Raw genomic sequence first — 21,278 nt, 5'->3', positions numbered from 1 at the left:
AGGAAGCGCTTTGTTTTAACCTCTTTGCCATCTTCAATTCAAGTGATCAAATTGATAATTACATTTCAATTTTCTTTAGTGATCAAGGGCGTTTCTCCTTCCTGTGCATGTTTACATTATCTCTGTGTTTACAAAAAAGACACAGCCTTAAGAGAGCAACATTGTTTACTACAAAAACAGTTATTTGAAGGACAAACATGTCAAGCAGAGAGAAACGGTGCACAAAGTGAAGCTGAGTTTACTGTTGGGCATCAAGCACAAACAGCACATGGACAAAATCAAACATACCAGCCGCGTAATAGTCAAACACGAAACATTTGTTCTCCTTCACTTATCTCCCAAGTATAAAAAGGGACATTTTACACAGAACTCGATGTGACGTGTTTCAGCCTTTATAGGTGGATACCCGCATATGCCAAATTCTGGCAGCACCCCCCTGTACAGCGTACACCGCGCTCCCCCCCTTCCACCCCTCTGGGTTGCAGGGTATTCAATTTTTCGTGGGGGGGAAATGTGTTTTGAAAGAGAGTGGCAAGTGGCGTCCACTGTGTGTTCTTTTAGACGGATCAATAGCTCAGTGTGAGAGAGTGTCTTAAGAGCTGTTGTGTGGTGCTCTCAGCTGTGGCAGACCTGTTAGTGCTGCAGAGGGGAGCTGCGCGCCCCTGCCTCGGTACCAGCAGTGGCCTGAGGGGGGCTTTTAGTACCAACACACAAATGTCAGCCACACATAGACTATTAGTGTTTAGTGCAGTTATTAAATGGACTTTATTTGTCCTTTAGGAGGCTAAAAGGCTCACTTAAAGGGAGCCTGCGTGACACCAGGGCAATTTGCGAGTTTGGTAACTTTGGACCCGCTCATTGCTGATGCGTGAGCACAGATACAGGAAGTGTAAAGGCTGTAGTGCTCCGGGTGTGTGTGTGAAGTAGAATGACTGTATGCTAAAAGGCACTTAGGCCATAACATATCTCACTGGGGTCTTGTAGCAGCGTGTTTTGTGGTCAGAGGCTTTTTAAAAGGTTAATGTTAATCTATACCAAACAAAGCCCATGAGGAGCTTTTACAGCTCTGGACAGTTGAGTGAAATCGGCTTGATGAAATGGTAACTAATGCACTACACCGCCTGCTGTAAGTACCGCAATAAGCAAAACAGATCCCAGATTGGATGTATTATGTATTGTGCTTCTTCGCTGCTGCAAGTGATCATGTAACGTGAGCGTTACAGCATGTTCTGAGCGGAACGAGCAGGCGAGGGGTTTGTAGTCCAATGTGACCCATGTTTTTATCTACTGTACACGGAAGAGTGTTTTCTTTAATGCATATGAAGCAGGTCGGCGGTGTGCCGCGGCCGCACGTGAGGCCGTGCGTAGACGCCCGCAGAAGCGAGCCGGCTTATCAAAAAGAGAACATGAAAAGTCACTTGGGTTCCCGCGGCCGTAAATCACACGTGGCTGTTTGTCTCCTTATCACTCCAGGTGTGCCGATGCTCTCCGTCCAGCCCAAAGGGAAACAGAAGGGGTGCGCTGGCTGCAATCGCAAGATTAAAGACCGCTACCTACTCAAGGCTCTGGACAAATACTGGCATGAGGACTGTCTCAAATGTGCCTGCTGCGACTGCCGCCTTGGGGAGGTGGGCTCCACCCTTTATACGAAAGCCAACCTCATCCTGTGTCGCCGGGACTACCTAAGGCAAGAAAGACACACAATCCCTTCACCGCAGTCCCCGCAAACACAAAAGACGGCATTACAACACGGTACACGTGACATGAAAGGATCACAAAGGTTTTATTTGCCTTTTAGTAGAGGGTAGCAGGTGTATTTTTTACCACGTGCTCCATTTATAGTAACATTCGGAATTTTTTGGGATAATTTTGGAATCCACCCAGCCAAAAACAACACTCACCATAGTAGTTAAATTGCGGGACTGGCTTTTGAATACTTTAAGCCACATCTGAACTTCTTTGACAATGGTATTCCATCCGCTGTGGAACACATTATCTTTATGGAAAAGCAATAACAAGAAAAATAAGTTCAAAAACAGTTTTTCAAACAACGGGCTGTTTTTCAAATTCTGACATTTGTCTTTTTTTTTTTTATTTTTTTTTTTAAAGCAATCACTCAAAAAAGATCAACGTCAAAGCCAAACAAAGATTTCAACAAATTAGTTTCACGTCACTCTGCCACAACCTGCCATGGATTTCTACTGTTGTAGTCTGTTGCACCTTTTTCTTGTCCATTCCCTTATGGGGACATTGTTTTGAAACACAAAACACAGTCAAACCATTTTATTCTTGCTGTTTTTGGAGTTGCTAAACTCGAAACAGACATTGTGAAATGACACTGTTCATGTCTAAAGGTTGTTTTGCCCACTTGTGCATGAGCATGACTGCGAAGTGTCCCAATGTACGCTCGCACTGTACGTCACAACCTGAACAACAACGTGTTTATAGATCTTCTCAAAGAACATTTTAATTTGCTACACCACTGTTATGTCTTACGTAATTAACATAAACAATCAGTCACAGGTTTGGACACACTTGCTCATGCTATCGAATGAGAATGTGTATCCTTTAAAAAGAGACATCGCTAGCTAACTCATGGTCTGGCATGTACATTACACAGTTTTATTTGCTCTCGATTGTTTCGACCACTTGTCCTCTGTACATTACATTTTCAAAAACAAAAGAAAATATATATTTACATTGGATGTGAGAAAATTATTTTTGATACGTTCATTTAATTTCTGATACCTTTCTCAAGTAATATTCTCCAAGGTGACTAACTTTTACTAAAGTTAAAAGCTACAATGATGCCTTGAGATATGGACGACTTGATTTCTGAGTTTTTCAAGATACGAGCCGTCATTCGACTGATTTTTTGCTTTGACATGTGAGGGCAGACTTGAGATACGAGCACTGTATGGTCAACTCACTTCCCAACAAACAGCAGTTCGGCAGATACAATTAGTCATCGATTATTTAAAAAAGGTTTCGAGCTGTTTATTCCCACTCACAGTTGAAGTTGACTGCCAAACTAAACATAAAAAAAGAGAATTAGACGTTTGTGCTTAAAACGATGTACTGTATCTTAAACTCTAAATCCACAAGCTTGAGGGTGACACTAAAAAGCATCAACTGTATGTTGCAGTACTATAATGCTGTAAACAATGTATTGAACACAAACAGTGCAACAAAAGATGTGCACAGACAATATAACTGCTTACAGTCCTATTATTTATCCTCTGCTCAGCACAACTAATATTAATTAGTACTGATAAGCTGAGAGAGTAGTTACGATAATTTAAAATTCCATCTGGCTGCCTTCATTGGGAAAACGTGATTTGAGGTATGGGTGTTTTTAAGTTATGGGCATAGTTAAAGAACTATTAAACTTGGATCTCAAGGCACCACTATACTTGTATTTGTATTCAAGTATCACTTTCAGGTACTTCATACAAGAATGCCATCAGGACATGACAGATTTGAAAAGAGAAACTTCCAGATGGAGCTATCATCACCAGTTTGTGGATAAATTTGAATGTTCATTATCATGGAAACATTTTCTTCTTTCAGTTAATTATGCTACTGGTTTGATAAGTGGATGACTATTATGTCCTCTCTTATATATGAAATAGGAGATTAAATTAATTCAGCGCAGATGATCAAATCACAACTAGATTGTCAAGCCTCTGGTGGAGTCATATAATACGGAGCCCTTGACATAAATGAAACACCTAATTAATATGTTATTATCCTTTTGTGATGAGAGTGTGGCCTAAAAAAAAAAAAAAAAAAGGTATTATATTTGTGAACTTTTTGTCGTGCAATCATATGGAGGGCAGAGGTGTGCCTGTGTGTGTGTGTGTGTGTGTGTGTGTGTGTTGAAGATTCAGGAATGCGTCAGTGCATTCCATAAGCTGCTAATGCCACTGAAGGACAATCACAGATGGAGCTCCTATAATAATTAATGGGAGCATGGCAGGGTTCCAAACCCTGGGAAATAACCAAAGTGTGTTTGATCCACCCGCTTGTTTTTAATGTAGTGCAGAAGGCTAATTCAGTGCACAGATTTAGCTTCATTACTGCAGGTGAGGGACACCTTCATCTTAGTTCACAGAAGAGGAAGCAAAGAGAACGAGGGGATGGAGACAGACGAGATCAACACAAATGGCACTACACACAAGGCGAGGTATTTAATAGCGGTTAGTCAAGCAGCTCCGGCCATTAAGTATTGTTTCATTCTGAAGAGCAGGCCCTCCTTTTCAAAAATCCATAATTTACTGTTAAGAATGCTTGATTTTATGCGTCGTTCACCATTTTACTGCCCATCTCTGACCTCAACATCTCGCCCGTCTAATGTGCACAGAAATGTTTCATTTTTCCTCCACTGTGGCAGCGAGGCACTCATGGTGTCCTTTCAGCTGATATATATATATATATATATATATTACACGTGAAACTGAGTGTCATAATTTTTCCCTTCGCTTGTTCATTTACCCATTTATTATTGACTCGTATGCACCATCTGTCCCTTCTGGGGGCAACATGGGGGTCTTAGTGGAGCTCTCACTACATCCTAAAAGCATTAACTGAGGGTGGGATCTGATGGATGGTAATGGTCTCTCTCAACGTAACTTGACTAAGCAGCTCTGGAGTGGGCTGTGGGATCCTTGTGGGTCAGGGGGGGAAAAGCTGAGATGTAAGCAGAATGTCCCTGAGTGAGCTACACTAGATGTAAAAAGTCTACACACCCCTGTTCAAATGCTAAGTTTTTGTGATTGAAAGAAAAATGAGATCAAGATAAAACATTTAAAAACATTTTCCACTATTAATGTGACCTGTAATCTGTACAATTCAATTCAATTTTTTTTAAAGGGGAGAAGTAAAACTAAACAAATGGAATAATGTGGTGGCGGCACGGTGGCACGGAGCGTCTGCCTCACAGTTCTGAGGAGCGGGGTTCAATCCCCGGCCCCGCCTGTGTGGAGTTTGCATGTTCTCCACCGTGCCTGCGTGGCTTTTCTCCGGGCACTCCGGTTTCCTCCCACATCCCCAAAACATGCTAACCACTGTTATTTGGAGCTGTTCATAAATCACTCCAGTTTGTCTTAGGCCCCAAGCATGATCCTGCCACCACCATGCTTCTTTTTGGGAATTTGGAATTCCAAACTTGAAATTATCTCCAAAAAGTTCAACCTTAGTTTCATCCGACCGACCAAAGCACATTTTCCCACACGTGTTTGGAATATATTTTGTGTTTTGAAATGATTTATGCCGACTGGTTAGCACATCTGCCTCACAGTTCTGAGGACGGGGGTTCAATCCCCGGCCCCGCCTGTGTGGAGTTTGCATGTTCTCCCCTTGCCTGGGTGGGTTTTCTCCGGGCACTCCGCTTTCCTGCCACATCCCAAAAACATACGTGCGAGGTTGATTGGAGACTCTAAATTGCCCGTAGGTGTGAATGTGAGTGCAAATGGTTGTTTGTCTCTATGTGCCCTGCAATTGGCTGGCGATGGGTTCTGGGTGTACCCCGCCTCCCGCCCAAAGATAGCTGGGATAGGCTCCGGCAGCCCGCGACCCTAGTGAGGATAAGCCGTGAAGAAAATGGATGGATAGTGTTTTTCTTTTTCCCCCCAATATATTACAAAAACCTGGCATTTAAACAGGGGTGTAAAGACTTTTTATATCCACTTTAGGTAGCAGGAAAAAGGGGACAAAGTTAACTTTGAATACTAGTGGTGATTTGAAATGATGAGCGCAGTTGGAGCGCGTTGCTCTAAATCAGAATAATGAACCAATTTAAAGCTGTAGTAAGTAAGCTGAGGGTATCAATGAGGGATTGGACAGACGACTGGGCAGAAGGGGAATTGGTGAATGGGGGATGAACAGTGCAGGGGAGGGGGTTTAAGAAGTGTGTGTGTGTGTGTGTGTGTGTGGGCGGGGGAGGGGGGGGGGGTGGTGGTCGAGCAAGGGCACCGGCATCTCTAAGTCAGACTCTGGGGGATTCCCTCTCGGATAAGTGGTCCGATCTCATTGGGAATGTGACTTAACGCTCAGGAAATGGTCATGTTTAATTTAACTAACAGATGGTAGGAGCATCTGAAGTGTGTGCGTGTGTGTGTGTGTGCGCGCGTGTGTGTGTGTGTGACAGGGGAGACAAAGATAATGGTGAAGCAACAAGGCCACCTTGAGGTTTCTCTCCGCTTACTTGACATGACATTCATCGCATACTCGTTCATGTAAACAGAAAAAAACAAACAAACAAAAGAACATGGGACATTGGTTAGAGAAAAGGCAAACATTAATTTGAAGTCGTCATCTGTTGGCTGCAATCATGTGATCAAAATAAAAGTGTTCTCAATGGCCGCTCTCTTGCTTCCAAGAGCAATATGTATGCTATTTTTTAGTCATTTATTTTATTTATTGATATTTAATTGACCCACGAACATGGCACAATTGTCGAGAAGCGGATTGCCCTGGCCGCTGTAGCTATAAGCACCGAAATAAAAATTCTTGGCTGAAACCGAAAACCCAAAATCAGGAAACCAAGGTCGTAAACTGAAACGCTGAAAGAAATGACGATGAAAATGATTGGTAAAATTGCATTTATACCTCTGACTCCAGAGCTCCCAACCTATAGAAATTCACTTCCAAAACAATTTGTCTGAATTTCCATAGTCTTAAAATTACGTCACCAACATTACCGCCGGCCAGTTATTGCAGTGTATTATGTGATTGGATGAATTCTGCGCACTGTTCAATTCCATAACATAATCATAACTCTATGATGGTAATCATTCATAAATTATAGCTTCAATATGTGTTATTTCAACGAATTTATTGCATCAACCTTATAATGTTGGACGCTGTCTCAGGTGATGTCGCCTCCGCGGTGACGTACTCATTCAGCGTCCTGTGTCACTGTGTTTTGTTTTTTTCTGCAGACATTAATTTGGCCGCTACTTTACTGTTCAAAGTTGGATCCTCTCTGTGAAAAAGCAGTTCCAGCCAGACCTATGCGACAAGTGTACTGTATCATCCATTCACTTGATTTTGCAGTTTGGTGACGACACGCGACGATAGCTTCGCAATTAGCATGACTTCTCAGTCTTTTTCCTGTTCATTTACTCCTCGTCCTGCCTTGCTGATGACGATACTTGTCATAAGCATAGCTTGTCTGCTGCCACGGAGGCGATGATTTGTGGCTCGCGACACCGGACGCAAAGCGAACTGGGCGACAGTTCATTCGCATTCAGCTGCGCTGTACTCGATGTGCGGTGGGCTTTATTCCTTCCAGTGCTTGTAAAAAGTTTGCAGCATGGGATGATAATAATATTTCATTCATAAAGTTATGTTGCTGTTGCTATGAATTAATTGGCTTCTTTTATCTACCATTTATCACTGTGGCTCACAGTACTTCACAAGTTGTGCTTGAAATGCATCGTTTCACAAATAGCTCTTTTTCTCAATTTTCAAGAAACTTACCTATGTTCAACAGCTGTTTACTCAAGAACGGTAATAGGTAGAAATGTACTAAAGAAGAGGGTTAAATCTTTCTATCGGTAGGTTCCATGTTTCTATAGCTAAAGAACACCAAAAAAAAAATCAGTGAAAATTGTCAAAAAAGTCTGGCTCTCCAAATTTCTGTAAAATGAAATGATTTAAGTAGGAAAAGTAAGTCTTTTTCAAAAGTGAGTGTTTAGAGTTTTGACTATGCGTTGGTTGATTTTATTTTTGTTGAATTAGTTCACTTCAGTGATGTATCTAGCTAGTACGCATTAGCCTGGCTATCACATTACCCGTACGCGTCTAAAAGTAGCAACGCTATGCACGCAACTTAAATACATCAAGTAATATTAGTAAAGAAAATACAAAAAGACAAACAGAACAATACAGCACTCCGTAACTGCTCGCTCTCAACTTGTTTTTCTGCGCAAAGACCAAAGGAATAACTGACTGGCCTCTTTGTTGACAGCAGTCAAACTCAATTGAAGATAAAGAACAAAGTACAGATATACAGTAACAATTTCACCTCCGTTGCATTACAAGACTGCCTGATGGTTCCGTAGGTAAACCAGTTGTTGCTCTCGGCTTTTTTCTTCTCTTTTAGTTTGTTTTGTCCGACGAAAGCTATTTATGCTGGTAGGTCTCAAAGAGCTGCGAGAACAAGTAGAAAACATCAAGAGCTGCAGTCCAGCCTAAAAACAACAGACATCGTGGGAGCTGAAATCTTTTGACGTTAGCAAAGTAGCGCGCTGAAGGAACGAAAGGTGGCACTCCTTTCGCTAAAGACTCATTGAAGTTTGACAATAACGGAGGTGGGAGAGCAGAGTTTCTCTGATTCCTCACTGCTGCCAAACATCAGCACACAAGTGAAAGCCTGCTGGCAGCACACCCGAGGACTTTACAGCTGATTGCCAGCCCATTGTTTGAGATTCCCAACTTCATTCCACAAGGGGAAACTGGCTTTTGCCTGGCTGGCACAATTTACAAGTGAAGCCTTTTTTTCTCACCACATATTTGACCTTTGACCATTGCTTGGCTCATGTGCAGTAAGCGAAGCAGTGTGAGATTCGGTGATCTCTGTGAATTCTTCTGCATTTGGTCAATACAATACATATCTAATTGCATCACGGTAACAAAACGATGCGCAGTATTTTTCAAAAGTCAAGACTTGTTTGTTTTTTGTTGACGCTAGGTTTACGGTACAAGCACATAAATAAATTCTCGTCACTGCAGTCAGCACGTTAAGAATCATCTTGGTGAGATAAATTCTCATTTGTCGTCCATTGATTTTTAATCAGAGTAATATCCATTTGTTCATAATATAACGATTTGTTCATTTAGCCACTATAAAGATCCATTCTTATTTCGTGTCAATTTGTCTCTCAGCTAACATCCACACCTTGGAGCATAACGTTTGACAGGCTGTTGTGTTTTGTGCGATGTTGTTACTGTGTAGAAAGCACTAGTGTTTTTATATTTTTATTTTTATGTTGGTTTTTTTTCGGTTCAACTCTAGTCGCTTTTTAGCTTCACTCAAATGTAAATGTGTTTGAATATCTCTCTCCAGCTCTTATCTCCTCTTAGCAGGGGAAAAAAACCAAAACAATGAATCTCGACTGATGTTCTAAGCCAGACTCATCATTTACTGTACTGGTGGAAATACTGCGCACGGTCACATCAGCACAATTTCATATATTTTGCCTCCCAATTTGTTGGTGGGGAGAGAACAAAATGGGCAGACTATTTGCCTGCATGTAGCAAATACATTTGAGAAGCGGATCAGCTTAGCTGGGGATGAAGTCGATCCTTCATGATTTAAAACCAGTCAGGTCAACCATGCTCATATACGGTACCATCCTTGAACTTGCTCTATATTTCACTGAATACCTGTGTAAATAAGGTTATGTGCTGCATTTTCTGATCTCCTAGCATATGTTTCCGTAATTACGAACCTTCCAAGAACTGCTATTTTAACACACATTGAGCAGCATACAAAGCATACAAAAGAGAATGAAACATATTTTAAAAGATCAAAATGTACCACCGAACCGTACAGTTCAACATTACCCAAAGTCATTTATTCTCTCTACTTAGTAGGGGGGCTTCTCTGCTTCTTCTTCTCTTAATTATGCTGCATGTGGGAAAGCTCAGTGTAGCCCAGCATGTCGCGGCACAACGTGGTACTACTCTAAAGGCTGAACAATGTACTTCTTCTAATTGTGTCCTGTTGTACCTACACTTGCGTTTCCAAAATGGATCGGGAAGTGGAAAAACCCTTCCCAGCTCTCCTGCAGCTCACAGAAGCTCACATTCTCGAGCAAACACGCGGCATTTTACTCGAGCAACACGTTGTTGTCACATTATTTCTGCTTTACACTCTATGAATCTCTCTGTGCGAACATACGTAAGAGCCTTTCTCTCTCGTTTGTTCCCCGCAAGTCCTCTGGGCCAGTGGCCCCTAATTAGAAACAGGGCTGCTGGATGGATGTTTTCTTTAACAAGGTGGTAGCAGCTGAATGAGAGCAACATCGTCAAGGCAGAACATTAACACTGTGACTCCTCAATCTGTCACAATCTACAAATTTAGGGTGAAGGCTTTTACATGGATTTAGTAAAGATGTCCTTCGAGATTATGTATGGAAATCTGTCAGTGTTTATGAAAATCCAATCCTTCATTTAAAAGAGCCATTTCAGGTACAGCAGCACAGCGGCATGAACAACACTGAAGAGAGAGATTTCAGTTTTCAAAATAACTAGTATATCTGTAAATGTAGACATTATCTAATGTTAGCTAGCCCCGTTAGCTGAATAAATTACGGTATGAATTGACGGGTAAGTGTTTTAGCTAATGTTAGCTTGCCATATTAGCTGAACAAATGGAGTAAGTGTTTTGATGGGTGTGAGCAGAGAGGTTTGGAAGTGACTCCAGACTGCACGCGTACACTCTGGGGACCACCCCCACAATCGGCGAAATCCGTCAAGTAGCGACCGCATATTTGTTGCGGGATTATTTATGCATATTTTAAAGCTTTACGAACCTCCTCATACTCTTAGTCAAGGGCTCCAGTAGCAGATGTAGCAGAGCAGCCCCACAGCATTAAGGATCCTCCACCATGCTTGACTGTTGGCAAGGTGTTCTTTTCCTTAAAGGCTTCATTGTGCCGTCTGTGAACATACCTAAAAAAAATATTGTTTAGCATTCGGTCTTTTGAAATGTAGCTTCACTTGATTCCTTTTCTTCAGGAGATATTCCATATTTAGTACTTCAACTTCATGGTTGCCAAAAATGGTGAGCACGACTGTAAAATGGCTGGCAACACCTAAAACTCTGCTTTGAATACTGAAGGCAGTGAATAAGTTGATCTGCCCAGAGAAAAGAAATGCATCTCAAAAGCGATTTGCGACAATCACACTTCCATGGCTTTTTTCGACGGGCATGTAAATTGCACTAACAACCAGATTAAGACACTATTCAAAATAGCAGTAATATTTTTGTATTAATTTTTGTTTTTATCATTTTACTACGCCAAAGCAATACATCCAGAAAGTTTTGATGAAGTAGGATATTTTTGTGTAAAACGTATATTTGTGTTAAGCACAAATTTTCATATAAAAAAAGAAATGAATTGTACAACCTAGGCTCGTAATGTGTGTGTGATTACACTTGGTCAAATGTAAACAAGATTATGAAAGTCATATTTTTGAATTTAGTCATATAAACAGAATCTGGTTTGTTTTCGAGTCCTTGTCCATGTAAAAAAAAAACAGAACACCTTTAGTTGAAATTGAAAAAGTGAAAAAAGGCTGTCCATTCTTGTAACAAACCAGTGGCTTCATTATAGAACCAACAAAATTCAGTTGGCTTTGCTTGCAGATTGACACATTAGTTCGTTTTCATTTGGGAGAAGAAAAACATTTTGAGCAGCCCAAATGATTTACCTCAGACTTGTTTTTGTTTTTTTGCATTGTGCAAGGGAAATACACTATGCTTTGAAGGCGATGAAAGCCATGTGATCATTTGAATTAGATCATTAGGCGAGAATTAAGATCTATGTTTGTTTCTCTCGCTAACTCCAACACTGAGCGGGCGCCAGGCAAGATTTGTGGATTTCATGCAACGTGTTGCCACGCTGCCCCATTTTCCCATTGCGCTGCAGAAATGTCTCTTTTTTACCCAAAAATCTTTGAATGCTTTCTGACAGTATATTTCCTCTGCTCTTATATTGCATCAAGGTAAAGCGAAGGTGGGTTCATCTGTGTGTGCGCTCTCTGTCTTGCAGGCTCTTTGGTACTACAGGAAACTGCGCAGCCTGCAGTAAACTGATCCCAGCCTTTGAGATGGTGATGAGAGCCAGAGATAATGTTTACCATTTGGACTGTTTTGCCTGTCAGCTTTGTAACCAGAGGTAAGCAATAGACATCACAAAAAAACGAAGCGTTAAGACGCCCAATAGCTTTCAAACATCAGAAGGTGCAGAAATTGCTCTCTCTCTCTCTCTCTCGCTCGTCACGGGAAACCCAGTTGACTGTCTCGTTTGATTTGTGCAGGCCACACTCGTGTAAGCCGGAGTGAAAGTCTGTTGTAAAAATAAAGGTTACGCCATTGTGTTTGTAATGTCCTGCTAATTATTTCTTTCTAGTCACACACTGGCAGCAGTTTGCGGCTAGATCTGTAAATCTAATTGCCAGGGCGGAGCAACATTTGCTCTTTCGAGGCAGCCGTGTTGCTGCCTGCACGGGCACATGTGTGTGTGTGTGTGTGTGTGTGTGTGTGTGTGTGAATGGTTCTTAAACACAAAGCTCATACAAAGAAGATGACATACCCAAATATTGCTTTTTCCCATTAGATGACTGTTGGTAATGGTGCCAGTCTGGGAGCAGAATGTCCTTTACACGCTTGTCAGTGGGGCTGTGACCCTGTTCTTCCGCACAGCACAAGCCCATTAACCTTGTGCGGGCCACATTCAGTTACCGTCGTGAACACCTGCTGTAAGGGAATTATGAGCGTGCTCTCTCTCCTCTCACTTGGCGCACGTCGCGCCACCTGGCACAGCGATGACCGTTTCGACAGCGTGGCACGTAACGAAAGCCAACCCGTGTCCTGCTGTAGCTTTGCTTCCCTTGACATCATGCGGCCGGCTGCGCTGTGTCACGTAAACAAATACAGTGGCGCCTTGAGATACAAGTGAAGCGGTTTCTCGAGATAAGAGCCGTCGTTTTTGTTCCGATATGAGAGTTGTGTGGTGGCAGCGCATTCAACTTCAATTGTCTTCACAATAAGCAGCAGTTTGGCAGATCATATTTGTCCAAAACGAGGCTTCGAGCTTTTTATTGCCACTCCCAGCTGAGGTTTACTGTCAAACTAAACGTAAAACAAAGAATATTATGCATTGGATAATTAAAAACTACAACTACATCGCCTCCGCCAGCTTAATGCTAACAATGGGAAACGACATTTTTTCATGGGGTTATTTTTGGTGCGTTGGTCTAATTGCTTGAAAACAGGGGCCGTCAAACTCGATCCAACAGGGAGGGCAAAACGAGTGATCGATACTGAAATATAGATTCCTGCTCTCAAATTGATTCTCAACTGCAAAATATCGATACTTTTGGTACTTGAGTCAAACGAGGAGGCATCCGAGATGAGGAGAGCGCCGTCGTTCCTTCGGTGCTGCAGGCAGGCGCTATCCGGCTGCGGAGGGTGAGAACGGAGAGCCTTCAGCGGCGCTAAGCACTGTTGCTGTTGGGAGTTGTTCAAATTAATAAATAGGGTTATGAAATTCATTCATAGTTCAAAATTCAACTTATACAGAGAAATTGCAATCAAACAGCCATGGGGAACTTGGGAAAATATTAACGAGAAGACACGGATTTAAAAGAAAAACAAAAAACCTTCTACAATAGATCAGTTATTAGTTACAATACATCTAATTTGTTAAATGAGTGTTTTAGAATGTAGGTATTGACAAACCTGCGCCATTTTTGTGCCGTTTTGTTAATTAAATATTGAATGGACATTGGAATTGGAGTCAGCAAATGTCTGACTGCTACCTCAATATATGTTCAAGTTTTCAAGAAATATGTCAACAATTTACTCTGATGTCTTGTTTTCTTTAAGAAGCTATGATTTGAAATGCATTCCTTTTTTAAACTTTAACATTTTAAAAATGTTTTATTTTTTACCAGACACGTTAGTTACACAGTATTTGTACAACTTATCCATCAGTTGTATTTAACTTTTTAATGTTGATCACTACGGTGGAGGGAGGGCAAGTATTTTTTGAGTGGTGTAAAAAGTTTGAGAACCACTGAAATATCGAGTTTGACATATTTTTTCAAACAATCCATGACAGCCATCCAGTGTCTGCATCAAGCAGGCGCACACACACACACACACACACACAGACACACACACACACGCACACACCCGCTGTTTCAAAGAGATGTCACTTTTGAATCAGGGCCGATTTAAAGGCTCCCGGCATGATGACCGTTGGATGATTTCTGGCTTTTCAGAAGCTTCGTGGGCCTTTTTCAGGTGCAAAGGGCACGAACAAGGCGTTGGTTCGTGTCAATTTGCACCCGTGTCTCTTTTTTTCAAAGCACAAATAAGAGAAGCGCATCGCTTTGACGTTAGGGTCGTTTTCGGCATTAACTTTCCAAATCTACAGACAGCTAAAAAGTATTTTTCTTGATTTGTTTTGACAGTCACGGACACCTTTAAACGTGTGCCACTGTGATCTACAGCTCTTACGTGGAATAGCACCAAAACCAAACATACTGTACATCACGACGAGCCACATCGTGACTTTTCAATCATAGCGTTGAGCACATATTGTTTATTTAGCGCTGATTTTCTGTTGCGGGCAATTTACTCGTACCATCTGTGTTGAATTGTGAATGTTCAGGTTTAGATGTACAATCAAACACAACCATCCTAACCTGATGATCTTACCCCTTTATCGGGCATGGACTGGTAAGTTAGATAATTGTTCATAATGGACCCCTGAAGCCTGACGGCGGTGCAATGGAACAGCACTCTTTCTGCCAGACAAAGATTATGACGATAATGAAAGAACAACAATTTATACTGTCTGGTCGTTTTCGTTTGTTCGAGCACTTTCATCGGTAATAATAGATAGCACTGACGCACATACGAGATGGTGCACCGGTATTTTATACCACAGGTGTCAGACTCACCGCGCGGGGGCCCGAACCGGCCCACAACATTATTTTACGTGGCACTTTTAAAATAAATTGAAAACCGTATTACTGAATATTTATTGGCGGCACGGTGGACGACTGGTTAGAGCGTCAGCCTCACAGTTCTGAGGACCCGGGTTCAATCCCCGGCCCCGACTGTGTGGAGTTTGCATGTTCTCCCCGTGCCTGCGTGGGTTTTCTCCGGGCACTCCGGTTTCCTCCCGCATCCCAAAAAACATGCATAAATTGGAGACTCTAAATTGCCCGTAGGTGTGCATGTGAGTGCGAATGGTTGTCTGTTTGTATGTGCCCTGCGATTGGCTGGCAACCGGTTCAGGGCGTGCCCCGCCTCCTGCCCGACGACAGCCGGGATAGGCTCCGGCACGCCCGCGACCCGCGTGAGGAGAAGAGGCTCAGAAAATGGATGGATGGATGGATGGATGGATGGATGAATATTTATTATTATCAAAACTAGTTATGCATCAATTTGTTGTCCGTATGTAAAAATAGTTGGCGATCATCCACTTATGGGTTCACAGTAGGGATGTTCGATACCACTTTTTTTCAAGTATTCACTCCTGAGTACTCACCCATACACATAAAACGTATGAGTTTTGATACATCAAATTTTAATGAACGGAATGATCGATAATTGTGAATGAGGAGCTTTCTTTCTGACCCACATTACGATTTGCCAATGTGTCAAACGGTCACAGTGTAGCGCCAACTACTGGCGAGGAGGACTTACTTAATGTCAGAGTTCTTTTTTGTTTTGTTTTTTTGCCTTAAGTATCGGCAGCCTTCACAAATACCTCATACGTTGAAATGAGGCCAGTATCGGCCGATAACGAAACCTAGTATCAGTACTCTCCGATCCCTTAACCATAACTACGATGTTGCCCGTGACAAAAATGAGTTAGACACCACTGTTACTTCTTAGGTAGGTAGCTGATTCACTGTTTGTATGACGGTGAAAGAGGTGCTAATTATCTTATTGCAAGCCAGCCACCATTATTATTCAGGGTTATTATTATTTAAGATTATTGTTATTTGAAGGGGACCGTTCTACACGCAAGTTAGTTTCGAGTTGGCGATACCCGCACACACACGCGCATCACTTAGTCACAGCGTGGGCACTAATCATCTCGTGTTTATCTCTTTCAACAGGTTTTGCGTGGGCGACAAGTTTTTCCTTAAAAACAACATGATTTTGTGTCAAATGGACTATGAGGAGGGTCAGCTGAACGGGAGCTTCGAGTCGCAGGTCCAATAGTGGGAGCCTTGTAACCGTGGCAGCGACAATCAGCTCCACGCGTTCCACCACACTATGGATGTTCTGCTGCACTTGGAAAAAAAAGACAAGCGTCTGTCTGCTTGCCTGCAATACTTTTTAAGACCCCTTTATTAGTTCCCGAGGACTCCATTGTAAATCTTCAACTTTTTGCCCCCCAACACTGAGCAGTTACAAATGTTGATGTACAGTTGTGCCTGCTTAGCTGAGCACTACATTGCTTGTACGTTTTGTGAAATCGGTTTCCAGGTTTGTTTTCTTTTAGAAATGGTTACTTGGAGGGTATGTACAGTACATGTTTTCTCTGTACATATAAACTGGAACATTTATTTTATGAAATGTAATGCAATTTTATTACTAGTGTGAATTAAAGATTCTTAAATGTTCACAGTGAGTTTTTTTTTTTTTTCTTCCTCTTGTACCAAAACCAAAGTTGTTGGAGAGGGAGTCCATCGCTTGATTGAAATGTAATCACGTCTCCAAAACGGCAAAGGTGGGAAAAGGCCTTGCAAGAGAAATTATATTTGAAGTCGTTCTTGAAATCATCATGCAACAAAATGTGTTTTGTTACATTGTACAGAGCTCTGATGGAATTAGATAAACTGTTGAAAATGAACTAATATTTTATTTGGAATAAAAGAATGCTTCTCCAAACGGTGTCACTGTGGTGAAAATGGTAACTGATCTGCTCTCAGCGATTCACGCATTACTAATTGTCATCTGGTAATGAAGATGAATCAGCCTGGAAATAAAATACCGAAGGAAGTGCATTAGACAGAGGGGGGAATTATATTTTCATCCCTCAGTTCAGCTGCAGAGGTGGGACGGAAGCGGCAGGGCCATATATACTGTAGAAATAGAATGATGAGAATTAAGTCAAACATTTATGGGGGGAAAAAATATTCATTTTACAAGTGGCTGTTAGTGTCAGACAATCCATTTAAGTTCATGTGGGAAATTTTGACATTCACTCATTAAAATGACAACTTCAGTCGCATTACATTGCCACTTTTTATTGTATTTTCACTCTTAACAGATTTAATCCACAAGTGCCTGGATGGTTGACAACAATTCAGTACCAGCACCGTATTTCTAAAACATACTGATTAGTGCAGCATTTTTTTTTTCTTCTCATTTGAAAAGGCACTGGCTGGCAAAGTCACATTTCAACCCAAGTGGGACTTTTCTACCAGCATGCCGCAAAACAGCAATATAATTTGCTCACACATAAATCAAGGGTGTAAAGAGCATTAATTAGAAATGCATTAAAAATTCACACTCACCAGCAGGTGTTAAAATAAAGGATTAGGAAGACATCCATTATACCACATAAGAGAACATTTTAATTGCAATTTGTGGATTGATTTACAGGGGGGAAACAATCAGGAGCCAAGCAATGAGTCTGATTGCACATTTTCTTGAAAAAACAAATAATAATAATAATGAGAAAACAGCACAACACTGTTCCCAGCAGTGAATTCACACTCTTACATGGACGCAACCTTGGCGCCTCGGCGCCTGTACGTTGGGGTTCATCTCGGTGGACGAGAGAGTAGCATCCCTCCGCCTTCGGGTGGGGGGACGTGTCCTGACTTATTTTTTGTGCCTATGCGCCAAACAGCAGTCAGAGTACCCACCCTTTTTGGAGTCCTGGGAGGAGGTGCTGGAGAGCGCTCCCGCTGGGGACTCCATCGTTCTGCTGGGGGACTTCGATGCTCACGTGGGCAATGAAAGTGAGACCTCGAAGGGCGCGATTGGGAGGAACGGCCCCCCCGTTCAGAACCCGAGCGGTGTTCTGTTATTGGACTTCTGTGCTCATCACGGCTCGTCCATAATGAACAGCATGTTCAAGCATAACGGTGTCCACACGTGCGCTTGGCACCAGGACACCTTAGGTCGCAGTTCGATGATCGGGTTTGTGGTCGTGTCATCGGACTTGCGGCCGCATGTCTTGGACACTCGGGTGAAGAGAGGGGCGGCGCTGTCACTCGGTGGTGAGTTGGCTCCGATGGTGGGGGAAGATGTCGGTCCGACGTGGCAGGCCCAAACGTATTGTGAGGGTCTGCTGGGAACGTCTAGCAGAATCCCCTGTCAGAAGGAGTTTCGACTCGCACCTCCGGCAGAACTTTGCTCATGTTCCGGGGGAGGCGGGGGATATCGAGTCCGAGTGGACCATGTTCCGCACCTCCATTGCTGAGGCGGCCGCCCGGAGTTGTGGCCATAAGGTAGTCGTGGCGCATTCCCCGAACCCGTTGGTGGACACCAACGATGAGGGATGCCGTCAAGCTGAAGAAGGAGTCCTATCGGGCCTTTTTGGCCTGTGGGACTCCCGAAGCAGCTGATAGGTACCGGCTGGCCAAGCGGAATGCAGCTTTGGTGGTCGCTGAAGCAAAAACTCGGGTATGGGAGGAGTTCGGTGAGGCCATGGAGAAAGACTTTCGGACGGCTTTGAGGAAATTCTGGTCCACCATCCGGCTTCTCAGGAGGGGGAAGCAGTCCACCATCAACAATGTGTATAGTGGGGATGGGGAGCTGCTGACCTCGACTCGGGACGTTGTGAGCCGGTGGGGAGAATACTTCGAAGACCTCATCAATTCCACCCACACACCTTCCCATGAGGGAGCAGAGTCTGGGTTCTCTGAGGCGGGCTCTCCTATCTCTGGGGTTGAGGTCACCGAGGTGGTTAAAAAGCTCCTCGGTGGCAAGGCCCCGGGGGTGGATGAGATTCGCCCGGAGTTCCTAAAGGCTCTGGATGTTGTAGGGCTGTCCTGGTTGACACGCCTCTGCAACATTGCGTGGGCATCGGGGACAGTGTCTCTGGATTGGCAGACTGGGGTGGTGGTCCCCCTTTTTAGGAAGAGGGACCGGAGGGTGTGTTCCAACTACAGGGGGCTCACACTCCTCAACCTCCCTGGTAAGGTCTAGTCAAGGGTGCTGGAGAGGAGGGTCCGTCGGGAAGTCGAATCTCAGATTCAGGAGGAGCAGTGTGGTTTTCGTCCTGGCCGTGGAACAGTGGACCAGCTCTACACCCTCGGCAGGGTCTGTGAGGGTGCCTGGGTGTTCGCCCAACCGGTCTACATGTGTTTTGTGGACTTGGAGAAGGCGTTCGACCGTGTCCCTCAGGGAGTCCAGAAAAGGGTGGCGTGCCCTCTCCAGGTCGGGGATGAGATCCTTCCCCAAGTGGAGGAGTTCAAGTATCTTGGGGTCTTGTTCACGAGTGAGGGAAGAATGGAACGGGAGATCGACAGGCGGATCTGTGCAGCGTCTGCAGCGATGCAGATTTTGTATCGGTCCGTTGTGGTGAAGAAGGAAAGAAGGAGCTAAGCCGAAAGGTGAAGCTCTCGATTTACCGGTGGATCTACGTTCCTACCCTCACCTATGGTCACTAGCTGTGGGTCGTGACCGAAAAAACAAGATCCTGGATACAAGCGGCTGAAATGAGTTTCCTCCGCAGGGTGTCCAGGCTCTCACTTAGAGAACGGGTGAGAAGCTCGGTCATCCGGGAGGGGCTCAGAGTAGAGCCGCTGCTCCTCCGCATCGAGAGGAGCCAGATGAGGTGGCTGGGGCATCTGATTTGGATGCCTCCCGGACGCCTCCATGGTGAGCTGTTCCGGGCACGTCCCACCGGGGACGACCCAGGACACGCTGGAGACACTACGTCTTTCGGCTGACCTGGGAAAGCCTCGGGATCCCACCGGGAGAGCTGGAGGAAGTGGCTGGGGAGAGGGAAGTCTGGGCGTCCCTGCTAAAGCTACTGCCCCCGCGACCCGACCTCGGATAAGCGGTCGAAAATGGATGGATGGATGGATAATTACAATAATAACAGTGGATTTGTTCAAAGGAGCACAAAGGCCACACTGACAAAAGAGATAGATTGTTGTAAAGTTACATGAATAAAGTCTTAGTATTAGAAGCAAAAAGGATACATTGGTAAAAAAGGTAATGTTTTGACTAAAACTCGCGTTGTTTTTATCGTGAATGTTAACATTTTCACATTGACCTAATGGCAGCAGTGTGACACCTGGAACCTGTGTGTCTCTGTTGATTTTCATCCCTCATTTTATATTAATGAGGTAATATGGTTAAATATGTGTTAACAAGAGAGACATTTTTTAGTGCCTGGAGCTTGTTTGCGAAAATTACTCTCAAATAAAACTTCACAAGCTCATGGCAGTCTTCAGCTTCATGTTGGTATATGTTTATTATCTTTAAAATGTTAACTATTTATGTAAAAGAAAGTATGACTTTATTTCGTGAGATGAAGTCTTTTTATTTCTCAACTATTTCTTATCATCTTTTGACTAATCTCGTAACATTGCAACATTGTATTTATACCCCTTTGAAGATTTGACATTATGGCAAAATAGAGTGCTTTTTGTGGCATTTTCAGCACAGTATGACCACCATTTTCTGGAGTGCATCGCTGTTGGGGTTTGTACATGCAGACAGAGCTCGTGCAGGCGCCCTGACGTTCACATTACGGCCGGGCTTACTGTCGTGATAACATATTTGCAAAATTATAAACTGAATTCTTTTGAAAAGATTCTTCATTGAGAAAAAAAAAGTCGATATATAAAAGGAGAGTGATCAGAAATGGACTTTGCAATTGGGACTCATGCAGAGTTGTGTGAAATATTTTGCTTATCTTGTTGCAGAAGTTCTTTAGCATTTAATGTTGCACTTTAAAAGTTTGTTTTTGAGCCAAACTCCGCCGCCTTCCTGATGTTTGCATTTTGGCGGCCGCTTAATGAGCTTGGCCCGTGTCATATGTTGCACACACTGTGTGCTCATTATCGGCTCGATTCATGTGAAGTTTAATCTCGCTTGACAGACATTCCTGGTAACATGGGGACAGATGTCAGCAGTGTGAGCTCATAAAGGGTGCACCAAAAATAAGAAGTAGTCTTTCTGTGTCTCTGGGCCCACCAACAGGGCTGAGGAATAGTTAATAATTTCACGTACGGTTTTGTTGTTTTTGACTAACGTGAGTTTGCAGCTTAAAGAATCATCCTTTATCACAAGTTTAAGCTTTTACAATCTCATTCATACTGATGGTAATTTTGACCCAAATTTCAATTCACAGTTTGGATATGTGTCACTGGAAGAAGAAAGTTTTTCGAGAGATTTCTTGCTGTGTACTGACTTTGTCAGCAACAAACGTAGGCAGAAAATAAAACCCCAATTCCAATGAAGTTGGGACGTTGTGTTAAACATAATTAAAAACAGAATACAATGAAAGAATACAAATCATACAATGATTTCAACCTATATTTCATTGAAT

The 21,278-nt window shown here is 43.1% G+C and overlaps 1 protein-coding gene across 2 annotated transcripts in view; it reads left to right on the top strand.

The window, feature by feature from the left end:
- lmo1 (LIM domain only 1) overlaps positions 1-16,604 on the top strand; it is a 34,821-nt gene extending 18,217 nt beyond the window's left edge. For both annotated transcript variants that reach the window (XM_061703770.1, XM_061703759.1), the window contains 3 exons: positions 1,474-1,687; positions 11,784-11,909; positions 15,874-16,604. In XM_061703770.1, coding sequence (XP_061559754.1) covers positions 1,474-1,687; positions 11,784-11,909; positions 15,874-15,979 — 446 coding nt within the window. In that variant the 3' untranslated portion in view covers positions 15,980-16,604. The remainder of the gene's footprint in view (positions 1-1,473; positions 1,688-11,783; positions 11,910-15,873) is intronic.
- The last annotated feature ends 4,674 nt before the right edge of the window (positions 16,605-21,278 follow it).

The sequence above is a fragment of the Phycodurus eques genome, chromosome 2, assembly GCF_024500275.1.
Source record: "Phycodurus eques isolate BA_2022a chromosome 2, UOR_Pequ_1.1, whole genome shotgun sequence".
Taxonomy (NCBI): Eukaryota; Metazoa; Chordata; class Actinopteri; order Syngnathiformes; family Syngnathidae; genus Phycodurus; species Phycodurus eques.
Note: the sequence above shows the minus strand (reverse complement) of the source record. Positions and strands in the feature narration are given on the sequence as shown.